Source organism: Athene cunicularia (genome assembly GCF_003259725.1).
Source record: "Athene cunicularia isolate RWA chromosome 6 unlocalized genomic scaffold, athCun1 chr6_part1, whole genome shotgun sequence".
In the NCBI taxonomy this organism is placed as follows: Eukaryota; Metazoa; Chordata; class Aves; order Strigiformes; family Strigidae; genus Athene; species Athene cunicularia.
The window spans coordinates 17,064,880-17,090,588 of NW_020799105.1; the positions used below are offsets into that span (position 1 = coordinate 17,064,880).

At 42.1% G+C, this 25,709-nt stretch overlaps 1 protein-coding gene across 1 annotated transcript in view; it reads left to right on the forward strand.

Moving 5' to 3' along the window:
* Positions 1-11,376: 11,376 nt before the first annotated feature.
* The window catches only part of HABP2 (hyaluronan binding protein 2), a 31,405-nt gene continuing 17,072 nt past the window's right edge, over positions 11,377-25,709 (forward strand). Inside the window, exon 1 of the mRNA XM_026851521.1 lies at positions 11,377-11,504. Coding sequence (XP_026707322.1) covers positions 11,377-11,504 — 128 coding nt within the window. The remainder of the gene's footprint in view (positions 11,505-25,709) is intronic.

Sequence of the window (25,709 nt, forward strand, 5' to 3'; positions counted from 1 at the left end):
GATTTGTACTGAACAATGTGGTACACATGCTCTGATAAGGAAAACCCCACCTAATTCTAAATCGAAGCCACTTATCTAAGCCTGGTTAGGAGTCAAGCTGTGACCATTACATTCAGATCACTTGTGACACAAACTAGATTTAAACATATATCTCAAGAAGCAGAAACCTGTATCTTCTGACTTTACTACAGTTTTAGATGATGGTAAAAGTCAAAACCACCACCATAATTACCCATCTATTTCTCATCGTGTTTTCTGTAGTGCCCATCACCGTAAAACCTAGGATATGATGTTTGAAAGTTAAATAAATGATGTGAAACTTAGATCTTTGTTTCAGCTAGGCATTTTTTACAACATCAGAACTGAGTGCAGGCTGTAAGTCTTGTCTGTGCACCATGTCTTTTATTGCTTCCTTGCTTGTACAGTGCAGCTTGGGAATTTTAAGACAGAGAAGGGTGTATAAATTGCACAGCTCTGTACTGCAGGTGAAACCGATCCCTGCTGTAATGCTGCCGAAGGTAGGAGAGCTGTAAAGGAGAATGTAAATGTTTAGTATAACCGTTTCACTGAGCAGTGCATTGCCCAGCCCCTGAAGCCTTGTGCTAAGAAAGAGACAGCAGGCAGAGAACTCTTGTTGGTTTTTAGAAAAATTTAATTGAACAAGAATCGTCTTTTCTTCCTCTGTTTTTCAGATCTCTGTGCGACTGTGTAGACATCACTTTTCATTTTGAGGGACACAGCAAATCAAAGCCAGACCAGGTCTGGGTAGAGTTTTTCCTCTGTTACTGATGTCCTACAAAGGTGTGGGAATTTCCCACTAAGATGCTGTTGTATCACTGATTTTATCTTCTGCTGATACTGAACTGATGTTCCTGGTGTGGGGACGTTTCTTATAAACTGATGTTCCTGGTGTGGGGAGGTTTCTCCTCTTCTTGCAAGGAGGAAGAGGAGACATATTGGGACTCTCTATACCTGAGATGGTTCTTACTGGTCAGGGATTATAAAGTGGTGGTGGAACTGAGGCAGGGTTGGCATCCTTAGGTGGTACCCTGACAGCAGCAGTGACTTGCAGATTGTTGCCACCTCTGCCTACTTTCCCAAGGGCAGAATCCATTCCTCATGGGGTGACTGGGGGAGAGATCCCCAGTCCCATGCTTGTGACCCACACCTACCTCTGGTCTCCCATGATGCTCAGTGAGAAGCTTCAGGTGACTCCAAACAAGCATGTGCTAGGTTCACTACTAACACTGCTAGTCATTGCCTACAGAAGGGGTTGATCTTCTTTCTTCCCTGCCCCTTCTGTTAGGATTATGCACGATCAGCATGGGACAAGTTTTGACTCAGAGGGAGTCAGCAGAGTTTTCATCTCAGGATGCAGGAATCAAGATTTTGGGTTAAGGTCATGACCAAAACCCCGCCAGCACCTTCACCACGTTTGTCTCTGTCAGAAGCACAGAACTGCACGACTGGTTTGCTCCTGGAGACAGACCCTCAAGGGAGCTGCTGGTGAGTGTGGAGTCACAGCAGAGATGCAGACTGGGTTGGAAGTTAGGGCCTGGCAGCACCCATCTCTGTCACAGCAGGAGCTGCTGAGCGGAACCTGTGAACTGGTCAAACAACAGGATTAAAGACCATTGTCAGGGTCCACATCTTACAGCTCTGGGCTGGTGCAGGTCAGAAATGAGGAATCAGCATTGTCAGCCCTTCAGTTTTCAAAAGCCCTGAGCTTTGGCAGCCATGTTAAAAAGAAATTTATTTGGTCTTTGAAGAGGGTGGAGGAGAGCAGATGGGACCACAGAAGCAGGCAAACTTCTAACAGGACCATCCAACAGGCCTGGCCAGACAGCTCTCTGCATCCATTAATAATACTGTGCACACACAATTCTCAATACTGTATTTTGTGAATCATAAAATGGGGTAGGTTTCATGGAGATACTAGGATATCTCCTTTTCATATCTCAATATTTTACCTCTAGTGTTGAGTCTGAAGTGGATGTGGCTAGAGAGAGGAGTTACCTCTCTGCTTTGTGAATAAAATCCCAAAGGACCAAGAGCTAAGAGATGCTGAGCACTCATTTCAATAGGTCTTCCCAGTGCAGACCAGGCAAACTTGCAAGTCATACAATTCAAACATCCACTGTGTACCCAGTGGTGGGAAGCACGGAGGGACTTTGTGGCCGCAGCCCATTCCCGTGGCTGTGAGTAGAAGTGCAGATGCATCGTTGCTCTGTCAGTCCCCACACACCTCCCTTCCCACAGACCAAGACAGTGAGAGAGAGTTTCTTTATTTGCCCAGATTGGAATGAAGCCTGTGTTGCCTTAACCTTGCTTTTCTGTGACTCCTATTCTAGTGAGCCCTATCTTGTTGCTCACTGACATTTCCTTGAATGCATCTGTTATTTACAGAATGAGAGGTGAATGCTCAGAAATGTTTTTGGAAGCCAGCGGCAAAGGCCAGGTTAATGGTTACTTGTGTGCTAACACAGACTCTGACCCATGCGGTGCAGCCAGAGCAGTGGAGAGCGTTGCTATCATGTGCTCACACAGCACAGGATGGCACAACACAGAGACTACCTAGAGCAGTGCTGTCTCCCCACTCTGCCTCATCTCTCATTAGCAGCAGCCTCTACAGCAAGAGACATTTCTTTCAAAACTTAAAAAGTGAGCGTGAATGGTGTTCAAAAGCCTGCTTGTTAGAAGACTAGAAACGAGTGGCAGCCTGAGCTGGAGAGATACAGAAGACTTAAAATACATATATATGAATCATATATGCCAGCCTATAAGCCAGGGTGCATAGAAACTGACCTTTCTGTTTCATCACCACAGAGTAAACAAACTGCATAATTTGCTCCATCCCATGAGTACTTGTCCTCTCTCTGCTGTCTGTCCTGATGTCACACGCTGCAGCTGCATTTGGCAGCTTCGCTCCCTCTCTCTTCCCTCTAATCTGTCTCTTTCAGCCAGCACAACAGGACACCCACTCTTCTGCCCTCACTGTTTCTTCACCAAAAATATGGCCTGGTTCATCTGGGTGCAGGGATGAGTCCTGATGAGTTGGGCAGAGGCAGTGTAGACAGAAAACACAGGACTGCCTTCTGAGTGTGGAGCCAAAACAGTCCCAGTTTTACTGTATGCCTGTCTTAGATACAGAGATCTAGGTGGCTGGAAGCTTCTCTGAAGAGTTCCTGCTATTTGTGGGGGAAAATGGAGCCGCTCCTGAGTAGAGAGATGAATGTAAAGGTCTGTGTGAATGTGAATGGAGCACTCAGATCTGGGCTAATGTGTGTTCGAGTACTCAGCTTTGAGTTCAGACTCGGTGTCATCATATTTTAACAGTCTTGTCTAAGGATGTATCTGCTCCAGCTTGAAGAAAGTCTTCAAGTGTAAACATGTTTTTACATTTACTAGCTAAATTGCACAAAAAGTTAATGATCTCCAAGCTGAAGATCTACATTTAGTTTGTCCTTGAGGTACGCAATCTCCATCAGTAAATGTGTGTTCTTCACTTTCAGAAGAAAACAATTAATCTACATGAAGCTGATGCATAAAACAAACTAAGAAAGAACCCTCCTGTGAGTACAGCAGCCTGCTAGAATTCCAGAGTAAGCAGCAGTAGAAATCTATTACTTTATGGAGGCTGGAAAAGATTTGCTTAATATTTTTAGCCCAGTTGACAGTTTTGCTAACCTCTCTCCTTTCTGAACATTTTTCATGTAAATATTGTTCAATATTAAGTATATGGAAACAGTGTGGTGAAGGAGCAGGGAAATTTAAGAGGAGCACATGAGACTGGCAATGCTGGAACTGAGAGCTATCATAAAATACCAACTCTGCAGCCTGATATCCTTCTGCTCTATCAGGTTTCCACACTGAAAGACTTCAAAGTTCCCCTGTGTACAAATCAATTTGATATCTGCTGGGCTGCACACACATACTTCATACATAATGACAACACAGAGTCCATCTCAATGCATTTAGCTAGGAACCCTCTCCCCCTAAACATGCCTAGGAGTGGGTGCATGTGGTAGAGACATGCACCCCATGGTACCTCTGAGCATCAGCCCCAAGGTCCTTTTTGCAGTTGAACTCTGAAGGGTGAAGGTACCATTCAACACAGCTGACTTTCTGTTTCGTTATTTGTTCTTGACAGCTGATTTCAGGCATTCCCTGAGTGATAACCTTCCTCCTTCTTACACATCCCAGAAGCTGATGGGCAGTTATTTTATCAGCCTTTTTCTCATTGTTCCAAAAGACATGTGTTCCTATAAATTTCCAGATAAAGGTGAAGCCATAACCACTGAGAATTACAGATTATAAAAATGCCAGCCTACAAAAACACTCTCACCTGCATACCCTGAATCCTATGCAAAGTATGTCCTAAACCTAAAGAGCATGAATAGTAAAGACTCACTTTAATAGAAATTTTGAATACATACTAAACCATCAGGTGTTAAGGGAGCTTTAGGTGATGGGATTGTGGAAAAGCGTGATTTGTGGGGAAATTATGTCATAACAGGAGAAATCATCCCCGACCCTTCCTTTGCACTGAGGTCCAGCGTTGCAGGGAGATTGGCACGTGGAAGGGGCTGTTCCAGGAGGCTGAGGTGTCTCTGACATGCAAGGTGTCTGTGAGCCGACGAGAGGAGATTCTGGCAGTGCTAGGGAAGGGGACAGGTTGTCAAAAACTGTGAAAATTTGTGCGATATTTGCTGATTTCTGACAGATTAAGTTGTTGGATGATTCAGATGTGAGTAAATCTCTGTCTCCTCCCTGCTGTAACTTCAAATTACCTACACTTCTCCTCTCTCCCTTCCTGTGCTGCTCATTTGGATGGAGGTTAGGTGACCTGGCATCCTTTATTCATGAAAGAAGCCCTGTAATATATGTACGTTTGTTCTATGTTCATGGGGTTAATATAGTTTTGGCAAAATGTGCAGAGAAGCAGCCCTGAAGAAATTCTCCATTTTCCTTCCCAGAAACAGGCTGTGTTGTTCATGCTGAAGAGTCACTGTCCCGCAGGCTTGCCTCCTGCCTCGCCTCAAACAGCATGGGGTATTTCAGCTGCTGGTACGGTCCTTGGACTTGCTGAGACCAGCATAATGGTGCCAGCCCAGTGATAGACTTTACAGTTTCCCTTACCTCCTCCTAGCTATAAATTTGGTTGGGAGAACCAAATTTATCTCTTGGCAACCGCAAAGAATCACAAGTTGGTGGCTCATGTCCTCCCCTTCTTGCAGCCCAGATGTAACTCATGGGCAAAGGACTTGCTGGCTTCAGTACAAAATAAAAAGGTCGTTCAAAAAGTGGTTAGCTATCCCTCATAGTGGGAACTGTCCCCTGTTTAATTGTGAAACTTAACACCATCAGAAAATTCCTGTTTATCCCACTTGAGCTATTATGCAACTTCTCAGAAAGAAACCACATTCATCACTGGGGAATAATAAGTCTTATTTATAGAGTAGCCCATGCATGAAATCCTCTGGGCAAATAACAAAATATAGTCTGGCTTTAAAAAAAAAAAAAAAAAAAAAAAAAAAAAAACATCTCCATGTAGTCCAATAAATGCCAAGAAGGGTGAAATAATTTCTTAATGTTTTTAGACCAAACGTGGTCAGCAGTAAATGAGTGTCAAAGGCATTTTTAACAGACATTTTCTGGACTTACACTGCTATCCTCTTCCAAACAGTTGGTAGCTGTGTGGGATGATCAGAAAAAGAAGAGAGAATACAGTTGAAGAGGTGACTATGTCTTGACCCTCAGCTCACCAGAGCACCCCTTCTGTCTCTAAGCAGCTTTCATCTAAAACTACTGAAAAAACCTAATATGGAGGTAGCTGTGCTGAACACCAAGTGACATTAATTTTACCCTCAGATGTGACAAATTAGGAGAAAAAGCCTTCTGTTTAAAATCTTTCCTGGCGAAACCTCAAGGTCCCAACCCAAGGGAGGAAATTTTGCTTTGTCCCTTCAACCCATGTGAGTGGGGCAGTCTCCCTCCTCCAGAGGGGCTGAAGCTATGAGGTGACCTCCCTTGAAGATGTGCTGGTTACCTGTGTCAAGGGTGGGTGTCACTGGGCATTAACCAGACACAACACCAGGGAAAAAGTGTGAATAAGGGCAATATTATCCACCCCCTTTATTCTACCTGGCTGGAATATGTGTGAAGTCCAGGGAGGAGACTGGGGACCAGAGCTAGTGTTGGTCTCCATGCCGAGGCTCTCACCCTTACTTGCTTTTTAAGGAGAAAAATAGCAAATTCATGATGCTATTGAAAACCAGATGATAATTTATGCAGGTACAATATATCTCTTAATATCTTCCTTCCAACTACGTTTCCCGTATGTTGCAGCTTTTAATTGTTGCATTCCAAATGACTTGCTTTTCAGTCAGCAAGACTGAAAGATCTTGAAAGACCCCAGAAGTAATTTATGAGCAATTATCTGATTTTCATTTTTAGCAGTCTGTACTGTTCCGATTTCTGTCACCTTGGAATATTCTTTGCCACAGTCTAGATAATTTAACTAATAGGAGGGACACCCGTTTTAAAAGGGGGCTTTCTAATGACAGGCCCTGCTGAGCCTGCTGACACTGGTGCGGGTAGTTGGAATTATTATGGTGATTCTCAGCATTTTCATTAATCTCTTCTGCATTCTCTGGGGTTTCTGAGCTGAAACTTGCCAGGCAAGGTCTTAGCAAATTAACAATTTTTCTTCTCTTTCCTTAGGGTCTTTTTTCCTATTGTGGGAGTTGATTAAATAAGGTAAAAGTAGTTCACAAAATTACAAATTAAGATGGTGACAACAGGCTTAAGGCCTATATAAGGAGTGCAATGAGCATCTGCTGGAGCAGTGAATTCCCTCTTTCCTGTACCCTCCAACAGAAAATCAGGGTTCAGCAGGGAAATTTTTGCATGCTGAGCCACACCTCACTCAGGATTACGGGTTTGCTGAGGATGGCTCTGCTGGTTCAATGGGGAGGTGATGACCACCAGCAGGTTTCTGCAAAGTTGTTCCATGGCCACATCCCCACGTGTGACCTGTGACATGGTCCAACAGCAACCATGCTTGCCCTTGGGTTCCCCAGAGGCAGAGGAAAGTGATGGAGCAGCAGCGAGTGGGAAGAGAGGAATGAAATGCATGCAAAGTGCCACGTGAAGGCCCATCAGCTGTGGTCCCTCCACCTGGCAGGATACAATGCAGAGCGCAGTTTTTCCCTCTGTGCTTATCTGGGCACAGATGAAGTGTCTTCCAACACATGTGTAAGAGCAAGGAATGACAGAGACTACGGAGTGGGTTTGCACAGCTAGGTGACCATCAGTTCCCCCCCTACCCCACTGAGCAAAGGAAATCGTCTGGCTCAACTGCATTTGACCAGCCCTGAGGGCAAAATTGTTCATGGAAGAGCTGGTGGAAACAAAGCTCTTGCATGCTTGAAGCATAAGGTCTCTGAAGGGTTCCCTCATGGATGCACAGCCCCACATAGACAGCGGGGCCCAAATATCTTCTGCCACTATGTCACCAGCTGAGGAGAGGGTGCCCACAGCTCTTGCAAACACAATTAACCCCAGGAGCAGAGGCAAAACGAGATCTTCTTCATTCTGGTCACTAACAAAAATCATCTGTTTTCATACCCCTCGGGTCCAACTTGCCTGTTGAGATGCTGGCACTTCAGAAGACAAGAAAATCCCACTATGTGCCTGTACAGCATTGACTGCAGGAGGCCTCATTTTTGTGTGGAGAATTTGGGCGCTACCACAATCCGAATCACAAATGTAATTTTTGTGTTTATCTTCTCTTCCCTTTGATCTTCCCCACACTCTGATTGCTGATAGATTCAGCTAGCTTAGAAACAAATATTTATTGCAGCTATGCTCTTCCATAAATAGCAACTGTATACTTTTAATTAGAACAACTTTTTTTTTTTTTTTTTTTTTTTTAAAGCACATATCTGGAAACTAAAGGGAAGGAAAGCAAAACCATTTTGAAAGGCACAGAATACAGGCTTGTGCATGTGTCCCAGTCCTCTGCGCTACAGTGTGCAGAGCTGAGCGAAAAAATGACTGCTGTTCTCGGCAAACATCAGAGTCTTTAGACATTTAAACATTCAGCATGCAGAGGAAGAAAAGGCATGGCAACTACCAGTTAGCTGGGAGGTTTTGTTTTATTTCTCTCTCTGTTCCTCTTGCATCCACTTAGAGGGGATGGCTCAGAGGATTCAAACTTCCTTGCTTGCTTGTGGGAAAGAAAAATCATCCCTGCTTTGGGAACCCAACTTCTCTACCCAAGCGGGAAGTCACAGACACAGCACATCAGTGGGTAAGAGAAACGATTGCCTTGCCCCCACCCCAACACATCAGAAGTGAAACCTAGGTCAAGTCTTTTCATGTGTTGCTCATAGCTTCTTTAAAACAGTGTTTCCACTGATGCACACCAATGTGATGAACATTTTTCATGTATTATTAATGCATTTCTTTGTACCATGTTCCAAAAAAAAAAAAGTTTTGATTTATTCCACACCTTAAACCCAATGTGACAAACTAGTGAGATGGCAGCAGGCTGTCTCTTTCTTTCTCCAAGATTTGAAAACTGAACTTAAAAGTCTGGAATTATACTCAGATGCATTCCACTCTTGTAATATTAACATTTTTTTTATTACCTGAACTATTTTCCCTGTCTCCCTTGACTCCCACAGCAGGGACTCTCATATTATTTCCTGCAGTGTTCCACCCCCACTTTCAGAGACCTGGATTTGAGGAGCTGCCCTACCGTTTATCAAAGCTTTTCCCTTGGTCATCAGAGAGAGTCTTGTCTGGTTTGGGCTCTATGAAATTGTCTGCTTCTACTTTTTTCCTTGCTTTTTCTTCCTCTTCTTTGTATCGAGTTATCTGTTCACAGCTGAGTAATCTCAGTAGAACTGCAGGGATGGAGATCTTCTTGCCTCGCGTCAAAGATACAGAACCTTTTTCAGCTGAGCCAGGGATTGGCGATACGGACAGGTATTTATAAGTGCACACACAAAGTAGGTATGAGGTGTCCGCTGTGGCAATTCCTGTGCAATATTGTATTGATCATATATACCTCTGACCTCGTTTTCTGCCCTCTAACCGTACAGTTCACCTCCACCAAGACTAAGTACTTCCAGCCTTCTTTACTGCTCAGAGCCTCTCGAGCAGCAACCATCTTTCTGGGAAAAACAAAACAAAGCAAAACCAAAACAACAAAAAAAACCCCACCCCACCAATCAGAAAAGGAAAGTCTTTGTTTCTTTTCTTCAAGATGTAGGATTTTCTCCCAAAACAGAGCGATAAAATTTATAATATCAATTCTTAAATGAGCTGACACATTTAAAGCTCAATAGATTGCAAAACAGGCTAAATCATCACCATATTTATCCCACAAAGATTGGGGAATCATTTGTTTGAGAAGAAAAAAAAATCATTTTTAAGATCGAGGTAGTCTGTGAGATAGTAGACTTTATATTGTCAGTGTTGTTGAGCAGAGAAAAATTACAGATCGTTTCCCAGTGAAACCACTGACATCAAATTTGTAGACAGACTCTATCATCAACAGATATTTTAAATATACAGTGTAAATACAGGTGATCCAACCGCAGAGTGTGATATGACTCTAAGCAAATGTTTTAGCTGGTCCTGCGTAGAAGTTAAATTATTTGTGTGTTTTCAACTGTCCTGTTCGTGCTTTTTTTCTCACAATATAGAGCTCCTATCCTGCCTGCGCTTTACTTCTTAAGCTCTTTAAAAACATTTCTCTCTGCAATCCTTTCTGTAGTGCAGTGAGTTCACATATGTAGAAACTGTTGGTTGTTCCTAATCTCTGTCCATTTGTGTGCTGGTCCTCCGAGTAGGAGCTTTTTGAACAGAAATGAGTCTCCCTTTCCTGAGAGTCTGGAAATCATCTAGCTCAAATCAACGTCTATGGTAAAGATGCTGACACCCATGTTGTCACTAGTTATTATTTATTTATGTTCCCATGACTAGTTAATGGAGTTCTCTCACCTGTTATTAATAGAATTATCTTTTTACAGCAACATTATATGTATGAGTACAGATGATGGGGTCATTTTAAACTTCACTAATCACTTCCATGAATATTTGCTTGAACAGAAATCTAAATCTACTTCCTCTGTATTAGTTTTTCAATTATTTTGGGGAAAAAAAATCTAATTTTCCTTCTCCAAACACTATTGCAACATTTTCCTTAAAAAAAGCAAACAAACAAAAAAAAAAAAAAAACAAAAAAACAACCAAACAACGAGAGAGAGAGAGAAAGAGAGAGAAAACCCCTATTCTGCTGTGTTTCTATATCGCAGCCCTTTCTGTGTGTATGCTCTTGTGGAGGAGCTAATACTTTCTATGGCTACTCTAGCTGACAACTGTAATCACAAAAACATTGATGTTTGCATGAGGTCCTGAGCTATGCACAGAAAACAAATTTTTGAATGCTAAAGTGAATGTAACAAAACAAAATCTCATTCTGAGAGTAACACTTGACAATCTGCTAATCAGGCAGTGAAAAGGAAAGCCATATGAGCTCTATACACCAAACCAAAATTTACTAGTCCATCTTAACCCACCCTCACCAGAGGGTTCTAGGAGACTGTTTTGCTAATAGTTACAGAACACAAAAGCTGTAAGGTATTAATGCACATTTTGTAAACAGAAAAAGTGGGCAAATCTATAGAATAAATTATACATAATTTTTTTCCCCACTTCTTTTGCCTGCCAGCATAACTATGCCCATACTGTGCTGAAAAAAGGGTTTTCACAGATTTGTGATGTTAAATGTTGAATCTATATTTATGAGTTTCCATGATGTTTCTGTAATAATAAGATTATTAAAGTCTTTTTTACTTAGTATGAGGCACTAAGGCAATCAATGCGTGAAACTCACCCGCCTGTAACAGTAGCTGGTTCATTAGCAGGGACTGCTGTAAAGAGTGTAGTGAACATTAAGGAATATGCATTTATTTTTAGCAGGCACTCAATATTCTGTGCAAATCCAGCATGGGAAAGTGGAACAGAATTCATAAACTTCTCAATGGCAAAGAATGCTTCCCAGAATGGCATCAGTCGAACATTTTATACCTTTTCTTTCTTGTCCTGCACCCTAAGGTGCCAGAGAGAAAACATGAATAGCACAAGTCTTAAGACTTGTGCCTAAGTCTTAAGGCTTAATTCCAGAGGGGAGTTGTTTATCAAACTGGTCCTCCATTTTGAGTGTTGTCCCTGAGTGTGGTTCTACCAACAGCTGCGCCCATATAATATTTTGTCTAGTTCCCATCTTTCACAATTAGCTCATGAGAATATCATGTCAGGCTCTTTCAAAAGCCTCATACCATCTTCAGACATACCTTGCTCATGTTGAATTCTGCTCTGTCCTTAGTATCTCTTTTTCTTCCAAGTGAGATCAGGATAAATGAGGAGGCAGTCCTTGATGTGACTGGCAGAACCTGTATCTTGCATCCCTTTGAGAATCCCCAAATTTGGTGACACCCAGGGCCTTTGGTGGGGATTTGGTGGCCTCACCACCACTGTATGTTCAAAGAGGAGGCCAATTTCAGCACCCAGATCAAATGTTTTTACTGTGAGGAATGGTTGCACACTGATGACATGGTGCTGAATACACCATTTTCACTAGGACAGAATGTGAACATATTCAGTTCTTAAACTTTTTTTAAATCAAATTGGAAGTCTCCTTGCTCAACTAAAGAGCTTGCAACAGCATGTGAAAGTGACAGCTAGGGAAAATGCCATCATTAGGAGTATTTCCATAGCGTCTATGGCTCTCCGACAGCAGGCAGACATGCCGAAGTGATGCATACAGTATTTTCAAATTAATATAAAGTGTATATGAGTGGCCTTTGTAAGTTTTCTGTGTATTCAGGGAAAGCTCAAACTGAGGATCTGACCTGAATTTGGAATTGAGTGGTCCTTTCAGTTAAGTAAAAGCTCAATTTTCATGACAAGAATCCATTTATTAGGTGAACCAAAAACCCCATAAGCAGACAGTTTTAGGATTTCAAAGTGCCTTCATACAGGTTCCAGGAAACAACTTGCAAAACATGCAGGAATTTATACAGAGATGTTTAATAAATCAAAGAGACACTTACAACAATGAACATCACTCAGTTTAGGTGATTAGTTCTTTACAGTCATTAGGATTGGAGACCAGAGTGTGTGGACTAGTCTCTTTTTATAGATGATTGATGGGATGAGAGAGATCAGAAACAATATTGTAGACAACAGATGAACAGAGAATATTAAAAAAGCAATGGGGGAAGGATTGAAGCCCTGCTGAAAGATTAAAGAATAGAAAGAAGTACAAATGAGCAAATCAATTATTGTGTGAAGATTTCTAGGATGTTGTTTAATTCATATTGGCCTGTTCTATATTTAGTTTCTTCACAGTTTCTTTTTTTATTGATGTTTCTTTTAGTTCCCTCTCTGGAATCTGATTCTAAGATGCATCATTGAATGATCCTTTGAGGGGAAATGTTACAAAATGAGACCCAATCTAGCAAACATTTTCTGACATGAGTCGTCTTGCCTTAACTAAGCAAAATTCAATGATGCTGTTCTGGAGTGTGAAAATCATTCAAAGACACCAAAAGTTTGCAAATGTGGACCGTGGAGCGGGGAGGGAAGGGCAGAGAAGGAAAGGAAAGGAGTAACTTCAGACATGCTCTTTCCTTCCCTAGGAGTTTATTTTAGCACCAAGTATATGGGGCAGGTTGCTGGAAAGATGCTTCCAAAGACGTGCAGAGAAAAGGGGTTTATGTGCAGTGCCTGTCTATCAGACCCCTTGCTGGACGTGATGCCACAAGTTGAGTAGCTCTCCCATGGGTCTTGGCTTCAGGACCAGCTTCAAGGACCAGGGTAGCTGGGTTTCCCAGATTGTCCTCCTGCCTGAAGCCTCCTCTCCCAAAGCATCCTGTATATGGTGTGAAAGCTGCTTCCCTCATGGGAGTCATTCGCTTTGGCTTTTTGGGTCCCAGTTAATTATGTGCACAAGTGAGAGCACTAGCATAGGCAAGGACAATCAATATATGAGAGGTTTCCTCTGGGAGCTGGAGAGATGAACTGAGGCCATTGCCTCCACTTAGCTGTTCCCCGAGCCAGCCTAGTGAGCACAGCAACTTCGGGTTAACCTGTGGGGAGCAGCAAAGAAGAGGAGCCCAGAGGAGAGGAACTGGGGTGGAGGTACTGTAGCAGAACTTGTGCTGAGTGACGAGGACTGTGCACAGAGGGGGTTAGGGGAGAGGAGAGGATGTCTGGGGATGGGTGTCAGAGTGGAAAAACCTTTGTGCTTATAGGAGGCACTATGGGAAAGGGAAAAGAGGAAATAAATACACATTTAAAAAAATGTGTACTCTAAGCACAGACCACAGACTTTAAAATAATGTAACCATGTTGCTTTGCTGGCTTCAAGATGTCATTACAGAGCTGAGCTCAGGCTGTTCAGGAATCAGTTCCATTTTGGAGCACGTTTGAATTAAGTTTAACAATAAATTATTCAGTTTTGCAATGCCTGGCTTAGGGATGATTATAACATCACTGTAATTACTTTTAATGTAAACACTGATACATGCTGCCACCCGTACCAGCACCTCAACATTCAAAATTTGCAGTGAGAATTAGGTGCCTGTCTAAACATACTGTATGAAAAGTATTGCTTTCCACACAAAATGTCAGCTTCTTCCCAGAAATATCTTTTTAACAACAGCCAAAAGGATTCACTGACATCCTTCTTGTGAAGCATTTCCTAGGAGCATGGTGACTCTCACCTCTTCTCTGATTTTTGGGATACTATGATGTATCACAGGAAGATTGCCAACCACGACGTCCATGTTAGTGCCTAGAGTTAGAGGACGAAGAACTTGACTACTGCTGCCCTGAAGCATTGTGATGGTAGGCTCATACCAAAGTTATCCAACCTTAAAAATATTCAGGTTTTGGTTTAGGAGTCTGAAGCAGGAACACCACACTGGATTTCCAGTGAGCTGATACAGGTTTTGGCTGCTAATGAGGGAAGCCTCTCTGGAGAGTGTCTGTGTTTCCTGTTATGAACCTCAGGCACAGATTTTTTGTGGTACCAGGTCTGTCCATTCCCAGTCTGGTCCTTCAGAGGCTGTGCTGGTGGTGTGGGCACAGACATCTTCTGGGCTGCAAGCTTCTTGCTCCCATCACCTTCACTGGGCCTGGCTCCCGGTACTCACCATCGGTGTAAAGCCTGCAAGATGACTGGTTTGATTGCAATGAGAAGGATAGAAAGTGGAGAGTGGGGAAGGGAACAAAACAATTTAGGAGCAGCTTAGTCAAAAAAGGGCTGGTTAAAGAGGACCAGAGGGAAACAGGCAAATAGTGCTGAATGCAATGGACGAGGGGCAGGAACAGTAGTTGATGTTTTCAAAGGAAGGTAAGGGGGAATTCAGTGGGAGCAGGATGCGAAATCCCTTAGGATCTGCTCACAAGTCCAGTGACTAATTTACAAGCTATTAGCCCCACAGTTATCGATCTGGGACTCACATTTAGCATTGCTGCTCAGGAGACAGTTTCCTTATCCCAGACATGGTTATAAAAACCATAATCAATTTTACTTGTGGTTGCCACTGCTACATGGAGAAAAGTGCAAACAGTGCTGTGCTGCTTCTGTTATAAATTTCAGAAACCTAAATTAAAAAAATACTTGTTTGACTTCAACTATGTAAAAAATGAACTTGAATACTGGATCATGTGTCCATAGAAAAATTGCTTTTCAGAAAGAAAATCCCAGGTCAAAGTATAGATCTAAGATGATGGATCAAAAAGAGGAATTGTAACCTGGGGAAACTGGGCTTGAAATGAAATCAACGTCTTTATGCTCAACCAAATTGGCCCTGCTCATCACGCTAGTCCAGCCAAGTTAAACATGAAGCCAAGATAAACATGACATAAGTACTAGAGCTGTTACACATTTCATCACCTCCACGTATGAGAACCAAGGAGGTAAGGCAAGAGCTGCAACTGTGTGCTGCTTCAGTTGTGCATCATTTCAGATGAATGTTCAGCTGGCTAACTCTGTCAATATCTAGCAATAAACATTAGTAAATAAATGAAAATTGAAAGTATTTTGTATAATTCTAATTTGGAGAGCTGCACAAGGAAAAGTAAACACCTAAAGAGAGTAAAGTAGTTGTATAGTACTTACTCAAGATTTGTTGGCTCTATCAGAACTGCATAGCTGTACTCATAACATTTGTGCATGGTTGCACCTGAAGTTATTTGTCTCTGTTATTTTAGTCATTTAGACAATTCACTGAACAGCATACTAAATTATTCTGCCAAAGAATTCCCTGATACTTTCTATACATATTACTGTATGACTCCCCTCCTGGAAACATGACATCTCACTGTCCCATTGAATGTTTGTAGTAACAATATTATCGTGAATGGGGAAAAAAAAAATAATTTTTAAAGATGTATTTTGGAGGAACGTTTTATTTAAATCCACGTTTCCTAGTTTGTGTTTTCTTCTGAATGCATGGAGGTCAGACTTCTAGCTTTGTTTCTTCAACAGGAAAAAAGTAGTTACCATAATGTTCATTATATTCCCTTGTTTAGGGATTGTAAAATAAGTTAGTAATGAGGGTGGTGTCATCTACATTGCAGTGTAAGAGGAAAAAAGGCACAGATGCTGGCTGAAGTGGCACCAAGAAATGTGACAACTCCTGCAATTGGGCAGCGCCCAAGATGGCAGAAACATTTCCCAGAGGCTGCAGATGTGACAGTTTTGCAGCCCTGGGTACCCTGTGGGGTTTGTGCCTTTCTCGGAGTACAGAAAGGAGATAGAGACTCCCTGGAAGTCTGCGCACTAACCCCATTTACCTCCTCTCCATCATACACAACTTGTGAGTCCGTGGACCACGTCAGACTGGGCCACTGAGTGCAGCCCACAGCAGCTAGTCTGTGCCACTGCGCTACAGGGACTATCTTTTGGGAAGCTGGCTGGGGCTCTTACCCTCAGATGACTTGCCAGCTGCTGTCTGACATGTTTTGGATGCACCTGGTTCTGAGCGGTGCAGGGTAGGTCTATGCACCTCTGTGCAAGCTGCTGCCCGGTGCCCTGCTGAGCCCGGCCACTCCTCTGTGCTGCTGCTCCTCACCCCCTGGGGAAGAAAATCCTCACGGGTGCGGTGCAGGCCCTGCTGTCAGGCTCTTTCAGGTCTAGCCACATCACTAGGTCTTTGCTGTTACAGCTTCTCCTTTCCTTCCTATGCTCTTGTTGCTGCTGTCAGATTAAAAGCCAAATGCTGCACCTTTCAGAAACCCCACCTCTTCCTCCAAAGCAGCAGAATGGCATTGCCAGCTCCTGCCAGCCCTCCCCTAACCCTTCCCGCCTCTAACTCCCCCATCAGAGACTACCTTATGGGGGCATGGCTTGTACGTGTTCCCTCGGACTGATGTTCCCTGCTCTCCACTTCGTCTGGAAAAGGACCAACAGGGCCTGTGAGGAGGTGTTTGGTAACCGGAGCAGAGAGACTATATTAGTTCTACCTTTGCAGTGTAAAAATATCTCTGGTTTAGGATGGCTGGACAGAATTTGACCCTTGGGATTTATAGCCTAGGCAGGTTAAGTGAGAGCTGTGTACATTAAATGCAGACTTTGAGGTAGGCCATTGCATCTTTCCTAAAATGATGTTACCCTACGGTCAGATTTTGTTTGTTTTTAATACTCTGTAAATTTACTACTGGGGCTTTGATGCATGTTTTTCAACTTGAAAGCAAAACTGTTTTCCTTCGTCCACCACTTTACAATTTTAATGCTTTTAGCAGGCAGCTCCGAGACACAAAAATGGGCTTAGAAAGCTGCACAGCTAACAAGAATATCTGGAGCTGTTATAAGGAAAGATTTAAAAGAACACCCAAGAGGCCAGAAAGGGACGGAAAACCTTAGAGCCGGGTGTACGCTGGTCTCTGACTGGGGACAGGAACAAAGCTCCACTATGACAGGTTGTTCTTCAAGGGCTCCATGGTGTTTATGCACCTTCAGAGGAAGAGTCTGGTACCAAATCAGAGCCGGAGAGAGGTTGCTGGTCCTGGTGTGTACCACTGGAGTGGGATTGCCTCTCTTCCTAACTAGCTCATCCTTTTCTTGAACTAGCTTTGAGCTTGCACAAAGCCTCTGAAGAGTTACTTCTGGGTTATAATGGTGGGGATGAGGGAAGAGCCCTTTTGCACATCCAACAGAACTTTCTGCTGCCTGCACTTACTCTGTTTTTTGTTTGTTTGCTTGTCTTTAAATTTTTACTGTGCTTTTGATCTGAGCCCAAGAATTGAAACCATCACTGGGAATGTGCTTCTAGAGAGAATTATGAAACAAAATGCAACCGCAACACTTTAAATGTTGATTTAAGTGGTGTCTAGACCTCATGCTGGCTTTCTGCACCAAGATGAATTTCACAAAGAGAATACCCCTCCTCCCCTTCCCAGATTTTATATTAAAAGTCAATTCCCTATACTCTCACTCAACTCTGGTCCTTCTGTATAAAGAGGAATAATAGGGCTTCTGCTTTCTTATTTTCATTTGTTGTTTGAAAAAGACTTGTATTTAATGGAGGTGGAGGGAACACTAAAAAAGGAAGCACAAACATGTATAGAGCTTTTGAGTTATTGTTAATTAAAGAAAGCCACAAAATGGTAGCAGCGGAAAAGACCATAGCCAAAGTATCAATCTTTACATATTCCATGGCATTGCTGTTGAGTCTGAAGAAAGATGTCCTGACCCTCAGAAAGGCTGGCTTGTGCTCTTGTGGGCATGGTGCTGATGGCTGATGCAGGCAAGTATTTCTAGAACCACTGGTTTTATTACAGTTGCATAGTAGAGGTTTTTATTTTTCTTTTACCTTAGGAATTATCTTTCTTCACTCACAGCTGTGGTAATTTGTTTCTTCTGGTGTTAATAACTAGATCTGCAGTTAGTATATCTAACACCACAGTAATCCACACACAAACCAGACACACATAGGTAGATACAGCACAGAATATTCATTCATGTTGGAGGATGTAGAGGAGTTATCAGCCAGGAAGGGCTTGAAATGGTTTCCAGGATCAGAATTCAAGTGTTGTGCACAGTGGTAGAAAAAAGTCCAAGGGAAATATTTTTTCAGTTGAAATTCCCATTTTAGGGGAAAAAAAAAGAGGATAAAGTAATGTTTCTGCTGTTTATTTTGGCAAGCAAAACTACTAAAGCATTATAAGATACAATACTTAGTAGTAATTCCAAATAAATCATTGAGACTATAGTCTTTTAGGTTATTCTTTCCCTTCTTTCATACTAGACATCACAGTCAAGACAGGGCACCTCTTGTGCCTGGAGCTGCTCATTAATATAGAAGAAAATACTGAGCCAGAATAGTTTATTATCTAAACGGGCAACACAGATTTAAAGAAGATAAGTTACTACCCACATTTTTCAGGTGGGAAGTGAAGGAATTCTGAGAGTAAATTATTTGTTCAAGGCGGTATTGACAGCTGTGCAGAAATACCCCAATCCACCAGAGTTCTGATCCAGTACTTAAACCAGCTGTTTTCATCTATTTATTCTCAATTTTAAAAGATTTAATAGTTCTCTAATTTTGTCTCCATATTTATTGTCTGAAAACACCTATACAGTCACAGATCAGTGCTTCAGGTCTGATGAGCAAGCCATCATGAATAAGATGGTCTTGGGGATGTAGGGAATGGGACCTTTGCCCAAAAAAGAACGTCCCAAAGATGGATCCCAAAGATTTTGGTGCCCAAATCCTGCACCATCTTTGAGTCTTTTGACATGCATGGCAACATACCTTATGCACTCCCCTGCCCACAAAGTTATGGCCATATCCTGATGGATAAGGAAAACAAGATGGTACATGTGGGCTCACAATGTTTAAGAATCAAAATGGCTCCAAAGCTTCTTTTCAGTTTCTTGAAGCTCCCTACTGACAAGACATTTGCACATATGGGAAAGAGGAAGAAGGAATTTTATTTGTTTAAGCTTGTAAAATCTGCAGAAGCTGCAAGAAGGTTTGCCTTTCCACAGGGTCTGACATGAGGACCACTTTGCCACAGACAGTAGGTCGGAATGAAATGGAGCCACGAAACATTCTCACTGGTCTAAATTCTCCCGGGAACAAAGAGACACCCAGCAATCTGGTGGCTTGCATCTTATTCTGTAGATTCATGTGGCACAAAAAGATGAGTGTTGTGTAGCCCCCTGCAGACGGCGAGATTTCACTCAGCAGCTTAAGAAGGTCACTTAAGTGTTAAATAGCACCCAGGATACCAGGGTAAGATGATTATCTGCCATGTAATGTTTTTTACATACCATGAGCTGCGCACAAGGGCATATCTAAATAAAATGCATAGGAAATAGCATCACACAAATATGATCTACGTTTTTTCTTGATCAAAGAGGCTGAGGGAAAAAAATAATTAAAAAGTAAAAGCCTTATGCAATGAGATTTAAAAGAAAACTTCGGAGGCTGACAAGACGCATCTGGCACAACTTCAAAGTCCATCAAAGTACATATAATCAATGTTTGTCAATAGCAGTTTTGCATCCTTTAATTTATCTTTCATGGATATAAAGCATGATGTTATTAGGATCCAGTCCATACCTTAATTCTGTTTGAGATTTGATGAATCAGGGCTCTATTAAAATTCAGTGCAAATCAGCTTACTCAAGGACACATTACATAAACTATCTAACTCCTTTTATCTTGCTGTCTTTCTAACGAGTTAAAGAATCTGGAATCTCTTAAATTTGTATGTGTGGCCACCAACATACTAAATCTCAAACAGGGTTTGCTTGTAGGCGCCTGCTTAAATTATGCACGTGTGGCATAATTAGCATACCTAAATTCTTTGTGTATTTTGATGTATGAAGTCTCCTTTAGGATGTTCAAGGCTCCAAAGTGAGGTATCATCAGAAATAAGGTTCCCTGACATCCAAATTTCATCATTTGTCACAGTGTCTGTAATCAAGTGCTCACATTTTATCTTTTCCACCAGGAAATCCCATTCAGGATGGAAAATGAAGAGGCATTGTGATTTTACTGTTTTCTTCCTCAGATTTCAACATGTGCACATCTCACCCATCCATTTTATTTACTGTACACTACTCATGTCCTCCTGAGCAGACAACCATATTAATTTTTCTCCTGGTGTTGTATAATATGCTCAGCACTATCCTATTTAACTGCTTTATAACCACAGAGAAAACATATTGCTAGGACTTCCTTGTGAATTGGGGCTGTGATGTGAAAACCCTGTATTTCTATCACCCTCTGCCTTCTTCCTACTCAGGCTCTAAACTATCTGGGAGAAAGAACACGTCTTTTCACTTGTTTTCATAGCATGTAGCACAAACAAGATCTGATCAGTAAAAGTTTGTCAGCATTTCTGCAATACAGAGTTGTTTATTCTTGCAATAATATTGTGATTTCCTCAGTTGCTACTGTTGTTAGAAATGGTTCAGCTTCTGGAGAGCAGGGGTTACTCAAGAATTTCAATTTTTATTTAAGAAAAAGATTCCAGGTTCTTACATTTGTGGACAAATGCTTAAGAATGTCCAAAATTTAGAAAATAATAAAAAGCACACTTTCATATTTTTTAAAAATTTGTATTTTATAACCAGATCTCACTATTTTTTTTTTCACATGGGAGAGAAGGCAGTCTGATTCATACTTTTTTTCAATTTACAATAATAGTTAAAAAATAATTCTAATACAGGAAAAATGTGTTGTTTCATTGTTAATTTATACTATTCCCATCTTTGATACTTACTGATTTGAAACATTTACCAGCGGTCAATGCAGTGATTATCTGGACAGGATGTGCTTATTTGATCTGGGCAATTTGTTGAACATTAAACAATATTTGAAGCATGGTTAATTATTTGTACTGAATTAGCTCACCCTCAAATGATTGTGACTTGTCTGAAAAAAACATAGGCAAGAAGAAAAAGCTATTTTCAAGGAAAAAAACGAGCATAAGGATGGTTAACAGTGCTTTGACCCTTCAGGTTCTTCCACTGGTCATTCTCCTAGGGAAGACACATTTGTGCGTGAGTATGTTTTTATATTATTTTTCTCATCACGTGCCAGCTCTGCTCCTTGCTGAGCCCTTCCCGGGCAGCTTGAGCATTTAGCTGAGTATCCACATTTCAGGACACTGAGGTGCCCAAGTAAATGCTGCATAAGAGGGAAGCCCCATGGCTTTTTTGAGCAGATATCTATAGTGACAAAGGATGGCCCATCTGGGTGTGCTCCGTGTCCACCCCGCTCGAGCCCAGGGGTGTGCGGTGGGGAATGCAGTCACTCCCCAGCCCTGGGCACTGCAAGATGCTCCAAACCACCGGGCTGCAGCATGGGCTGCTCATCATCGTGGTGAAGGGACCAGATATCCAATTAAACAAGTCAGGGGTATGCGATGGTTTGGCAATTTTGCAAGCTCTTTCATCAAAGGTAAAATTTACCCCAGCCATATGTTTTGGATGGCTGAATTATCATTGCTGCTAAGATGGAAGGAAGGTTAATTGCAAAATAATTAACACAGCTAGAGATGGCCAAAGCCCTGCTCTGGCAGAGCTTGATATACTTTCCCAAATCTATTCATCTCCTCCTTAAACAAGACTGAAAGAACGACTTGTAACCAAAGCAAAGTTAAAAGTAAGGTTTTAAAACTTTTCTGTTGTTCCTCCAAGCACTGTGAGCAAGTAGATTTTCTCCTGAAGTAATTTGAGGTTCTTTCGAACCTGCTTTCTTAATGACAGTTCCTATGCAGGCAGGTTCATATTTACTGAAATGCGTTGCAAAATTTCAGATGTTGACATGTTTAAATTGAGTCCTTTAGGAAAAATATATAGTGAGGGGTTCATAATGGGTTATAGATCTTTTTGAAGAGCTTGGTGAGCTTGTAATCAGTGGGTTTTGTAACACAATAGGGTATTTATCAAATAGTGTATCATCAGGGCTATCTATCCGCTGACAGCGGTGGATATGGCACACTTGATCCACTGGTACATATAGCAATGTACTGAGGGGATCAGTTCTAGGGTAGTTCAATGCCAGTTTTACAGACACTGTGGGAATCCATTCTAATATAAATAATCTCATAACGAATTGGTTGTGTTAATTCACACTCAGTGAGGAAGATGTAGGTTCAGTCTTGGACAACATGAAGTCTTGCACAGATTTTTCCTAACGTGTCCTAAGCGTTAGATTGATTCATTAGCTTTGACAATCCTAATCTGACTTTGCTCTAAATATTGTTGTGGAACATATAGCGTATATCTCCCCCCACCCCTGAAAATTCATTAACATTACTAAAATGCAAGAGCAATTCTGCTGTCACTGAAAAGCAGCACGACAGAATATTCAGCAGGCTAGTTTTTAATAAAACATGTTTATTCTTCATAATTAATATAACAAGGTTTTCTGGTTTAGCACTTGGCATGGATCCCAGAAAAAAAGAGGGGAATGAGTTGCCGTGACATGACCATTGCATGACAAACATGTTATGAGAGGACATTTTTGCCTTAATGATTTGTTCCAAAGAAAAAGTTATGCTGAAATAGTTAGAATGGAAAAAGAATAGACTTTGCACTTTGCTGAAACCATGAAAAATACCCTTACAATTTCTTTTTCCATCCTTTCCCAGAACTATCTATCTTCTTATTTTTATTTGAATTTGGTTTTAGGAGGTTTTATAACACTGATTAATAAATGTTATTGGTGAAATTTAGCAGAAGTCCAATACAGATTTAGGCAGTAGCTCATATTGAGTCAGACAAAATAAAAAAGGAAAGTACTCGGCCATTCATGGATCTGACAGATTTGGAGCGGGACCCTAAGGCAAAAATTTCCATTTGGTTCTTTCATATGACCTGAAGAGAAACTGATTTCACCTGCATGAATCAAAACTATTTCCATAGAAGGCATAAAGCTGCATGATGGGTGCAAATGAGAACAAAATTTTTACCCTTATTTTAGCATATATGGTACAATCGCACCAAAGACTGTCTTCAGACATGACAGGTCTTCTAAGGTTAGGGGTTTTTTTCACTTTTAATTACACTTCTGCTCAGCAAGATACTGTAGTAGAAATGTGCCTGCCATAAGGTACTGCATTGTTAAGTATTCCTTACTTAGGGAAAGAGAAATCCAAAGAGCTCTGCTGCATCAGGCTGTGCAATTCAGCTGCGTATCGTCCCTTCCTCAGACTTGTATTGAAGCAATTTTTCTGAAATACACATAGATTTAAACATTATGCTTAAAATTTGTGCTGAGTTGGGCTAGAGAAATCTGCAATGGGACAAGACCGAGTTGGATCCCACAATACTCTGCTGATGGAGTCGCTCATCCACCAGGTTGCAGATCCCACTTCACAACGCTCTGAAGTGCTCCAGCACATACTCGCAGGGAAAAAAAGAAAAAAGCAATTTTTAAATCAACAGATGCTCAGATCTGGCTTTTCCTTCATGTCAGAGTTCCCTGCAAACTCAACACCCCTGGCAGCAGAGAGGAAGACATGCAGGAGGCAGAGCAGCAGAGGTGGCTCTTCACTGTGTATTTCAGAACCTCAGAAAACCGATGTCCTCTTAGTTGAGATGAAGAGTGTTTTGAATTCACTAGTCATGCCCAGTCCAACAACCAAGTGCACTTAGTAGCAGAAAGGGAAGGATTAAAGTATCACATTAAGATCAAACAATTGCAAAGAAAACATCGTTGGTGCCTATCTCCTTGCTGGCCCACAGCAGACAGAAAACTGTTACGAGCCGTACAGGTCTTTCCTTGACTCGGGTGCTTGGAGACCAAAATTTAAGGGTGTCCCAAACTCAATGCTGTCTGACATATTTTTCTACCCATCAACGGATCTATTCCTCCCGATTCTGCTCCCCTCACCCTCTATCCAGTGCTGCACCACTCACACGAGGGCTTTATGCTCCACTGTCGCAAAATGATCCCTGCAAAGAGAAGTGAATGCTGTCAAGGTCGTCTCGATCTGTGGCCCACCAGGTGCAATATCCTTCTGTAGTGCTCGCCTAAATTTGCCTGATGCAGCAGGAAAGCAACAAAGCCGTGGGAGTGCCCCCAGCTAATTGTGCACTGGGCTCTCTCGGAGAGGGAAGCGTTCCTGGCTGACCCCCGAAGGCAATCAGTTTATGCCCTGAAGCATGCAGGTTGATATCCCGTGTAACCAAAGGGACTTAATGACTTCGCATAAGCTTTAAGTCTAGCAGTATAACCTCCACTCCTGGCACCGGCTGCAAAACCTTTGATAGCGCAGCGCACTTGTGTTAGAGTAACAAGGCTGGTTCTTGCAGCCCCCGTGAAACAGATTTTGTAGCTTTCCCTTCCTATGGCATCCAAGGCTGACCCCATTTTCCACCTAGGAGCACCAGCACGCTCATCCACCAGTGAACAACTTTAAAAACAGCCAGCTGCTACCAGGCTATCTCTCACGGTGCAAAGATTAACTTGGAAACTTTGATCTCTCGGAAAACAGGAGCAGGTAACTCCTGTGCAGAGATCCAAGCTGGTTTCAGCAGCACCTCTGAGGGCTCTTGCTTTTTTACTGGATCCCTGTGTTTTTTATATCAGGTGCTACCATGGGAAAGGCTCACAACTAAATAATCAGCAAAATAAAGACTTTAAATGTAAACTTCTCTGGGTACCCTGGGACCACTCATAAGGAATATGTAATTTACTCTGAGGCACATGTTGCAGTTCGGTGTGGAGGCAGGAGATGTCTTGGTAGCAAGGAGGTGAAGAACTCAGAGGTTTTGGTGGAATCCTTTCAGAGAATGGTTTCCCAGGCTAAAAATACAACATGTGTTGCATGTGTGCTCCAGATGATAATATGCCCTGCTTTCATTATACTGCAACCATGGCCTTGGCTGAGAAATACAATGTCATTGCTGGAAAAGCCACTTTCCCTTGAAGTTCAAAGACTGTCACTACCCAAGATGGTTGCAGGCAAAAATCTGGCCGATTGTAAGAGCATCAGAACTGTCGATTCCCTCCTCCTTTGGCGAGAAGCCCAGACAAAGGTTCCCACTGAGAGCTGTCAGCGGGATCAAGGGGTTCACTACGAAAAGGCAGTAGTTGTGTCTGCCCTCATGGCTTCTTCATGCCTTATGTCAGTCGTGGATGGAAGCTGATCAAATATCCATCCTCCTTCTCCGGTTCATGCCCATCCCACCTCCTTCTCTGCTGCAAAGCTGTGACTGCACAGAACAAATGAAAGGGGTAATATTTGTTTTTCTGCAGGAGAGGCCACTTCACAGCAAGTTGCAGGAGAATTTGCACAACTTCGTGCAATTAAGTAAATAGGCCAATTCCTACCAATGCGGTTTAATGTTTGAACTCCTGCAGGGCTTTGTTACAAGTGTGTCTATGTGCAGAGGTAATTTTCATCCCTTTTGCTAATCTGTCACACCAGCTTGAGTAGCTACACTTTCTCTGAAATTTTGTTTTGCACACATGTAAATTCACAGCCTAACCCTGGGTTGTCGCCTTCGTGCTGCCTGTTTCTCCACCTGCTTTTGTGTTTTAATTATTCATTTTGATTGTAATACAGGGTAGCAAATGTATCCAAGACACAATCAACAGTTCAACTGCAGAATGCCCTTGGCAGCTGTAAATAATTTCCCTTGAATTTGGGGTCAA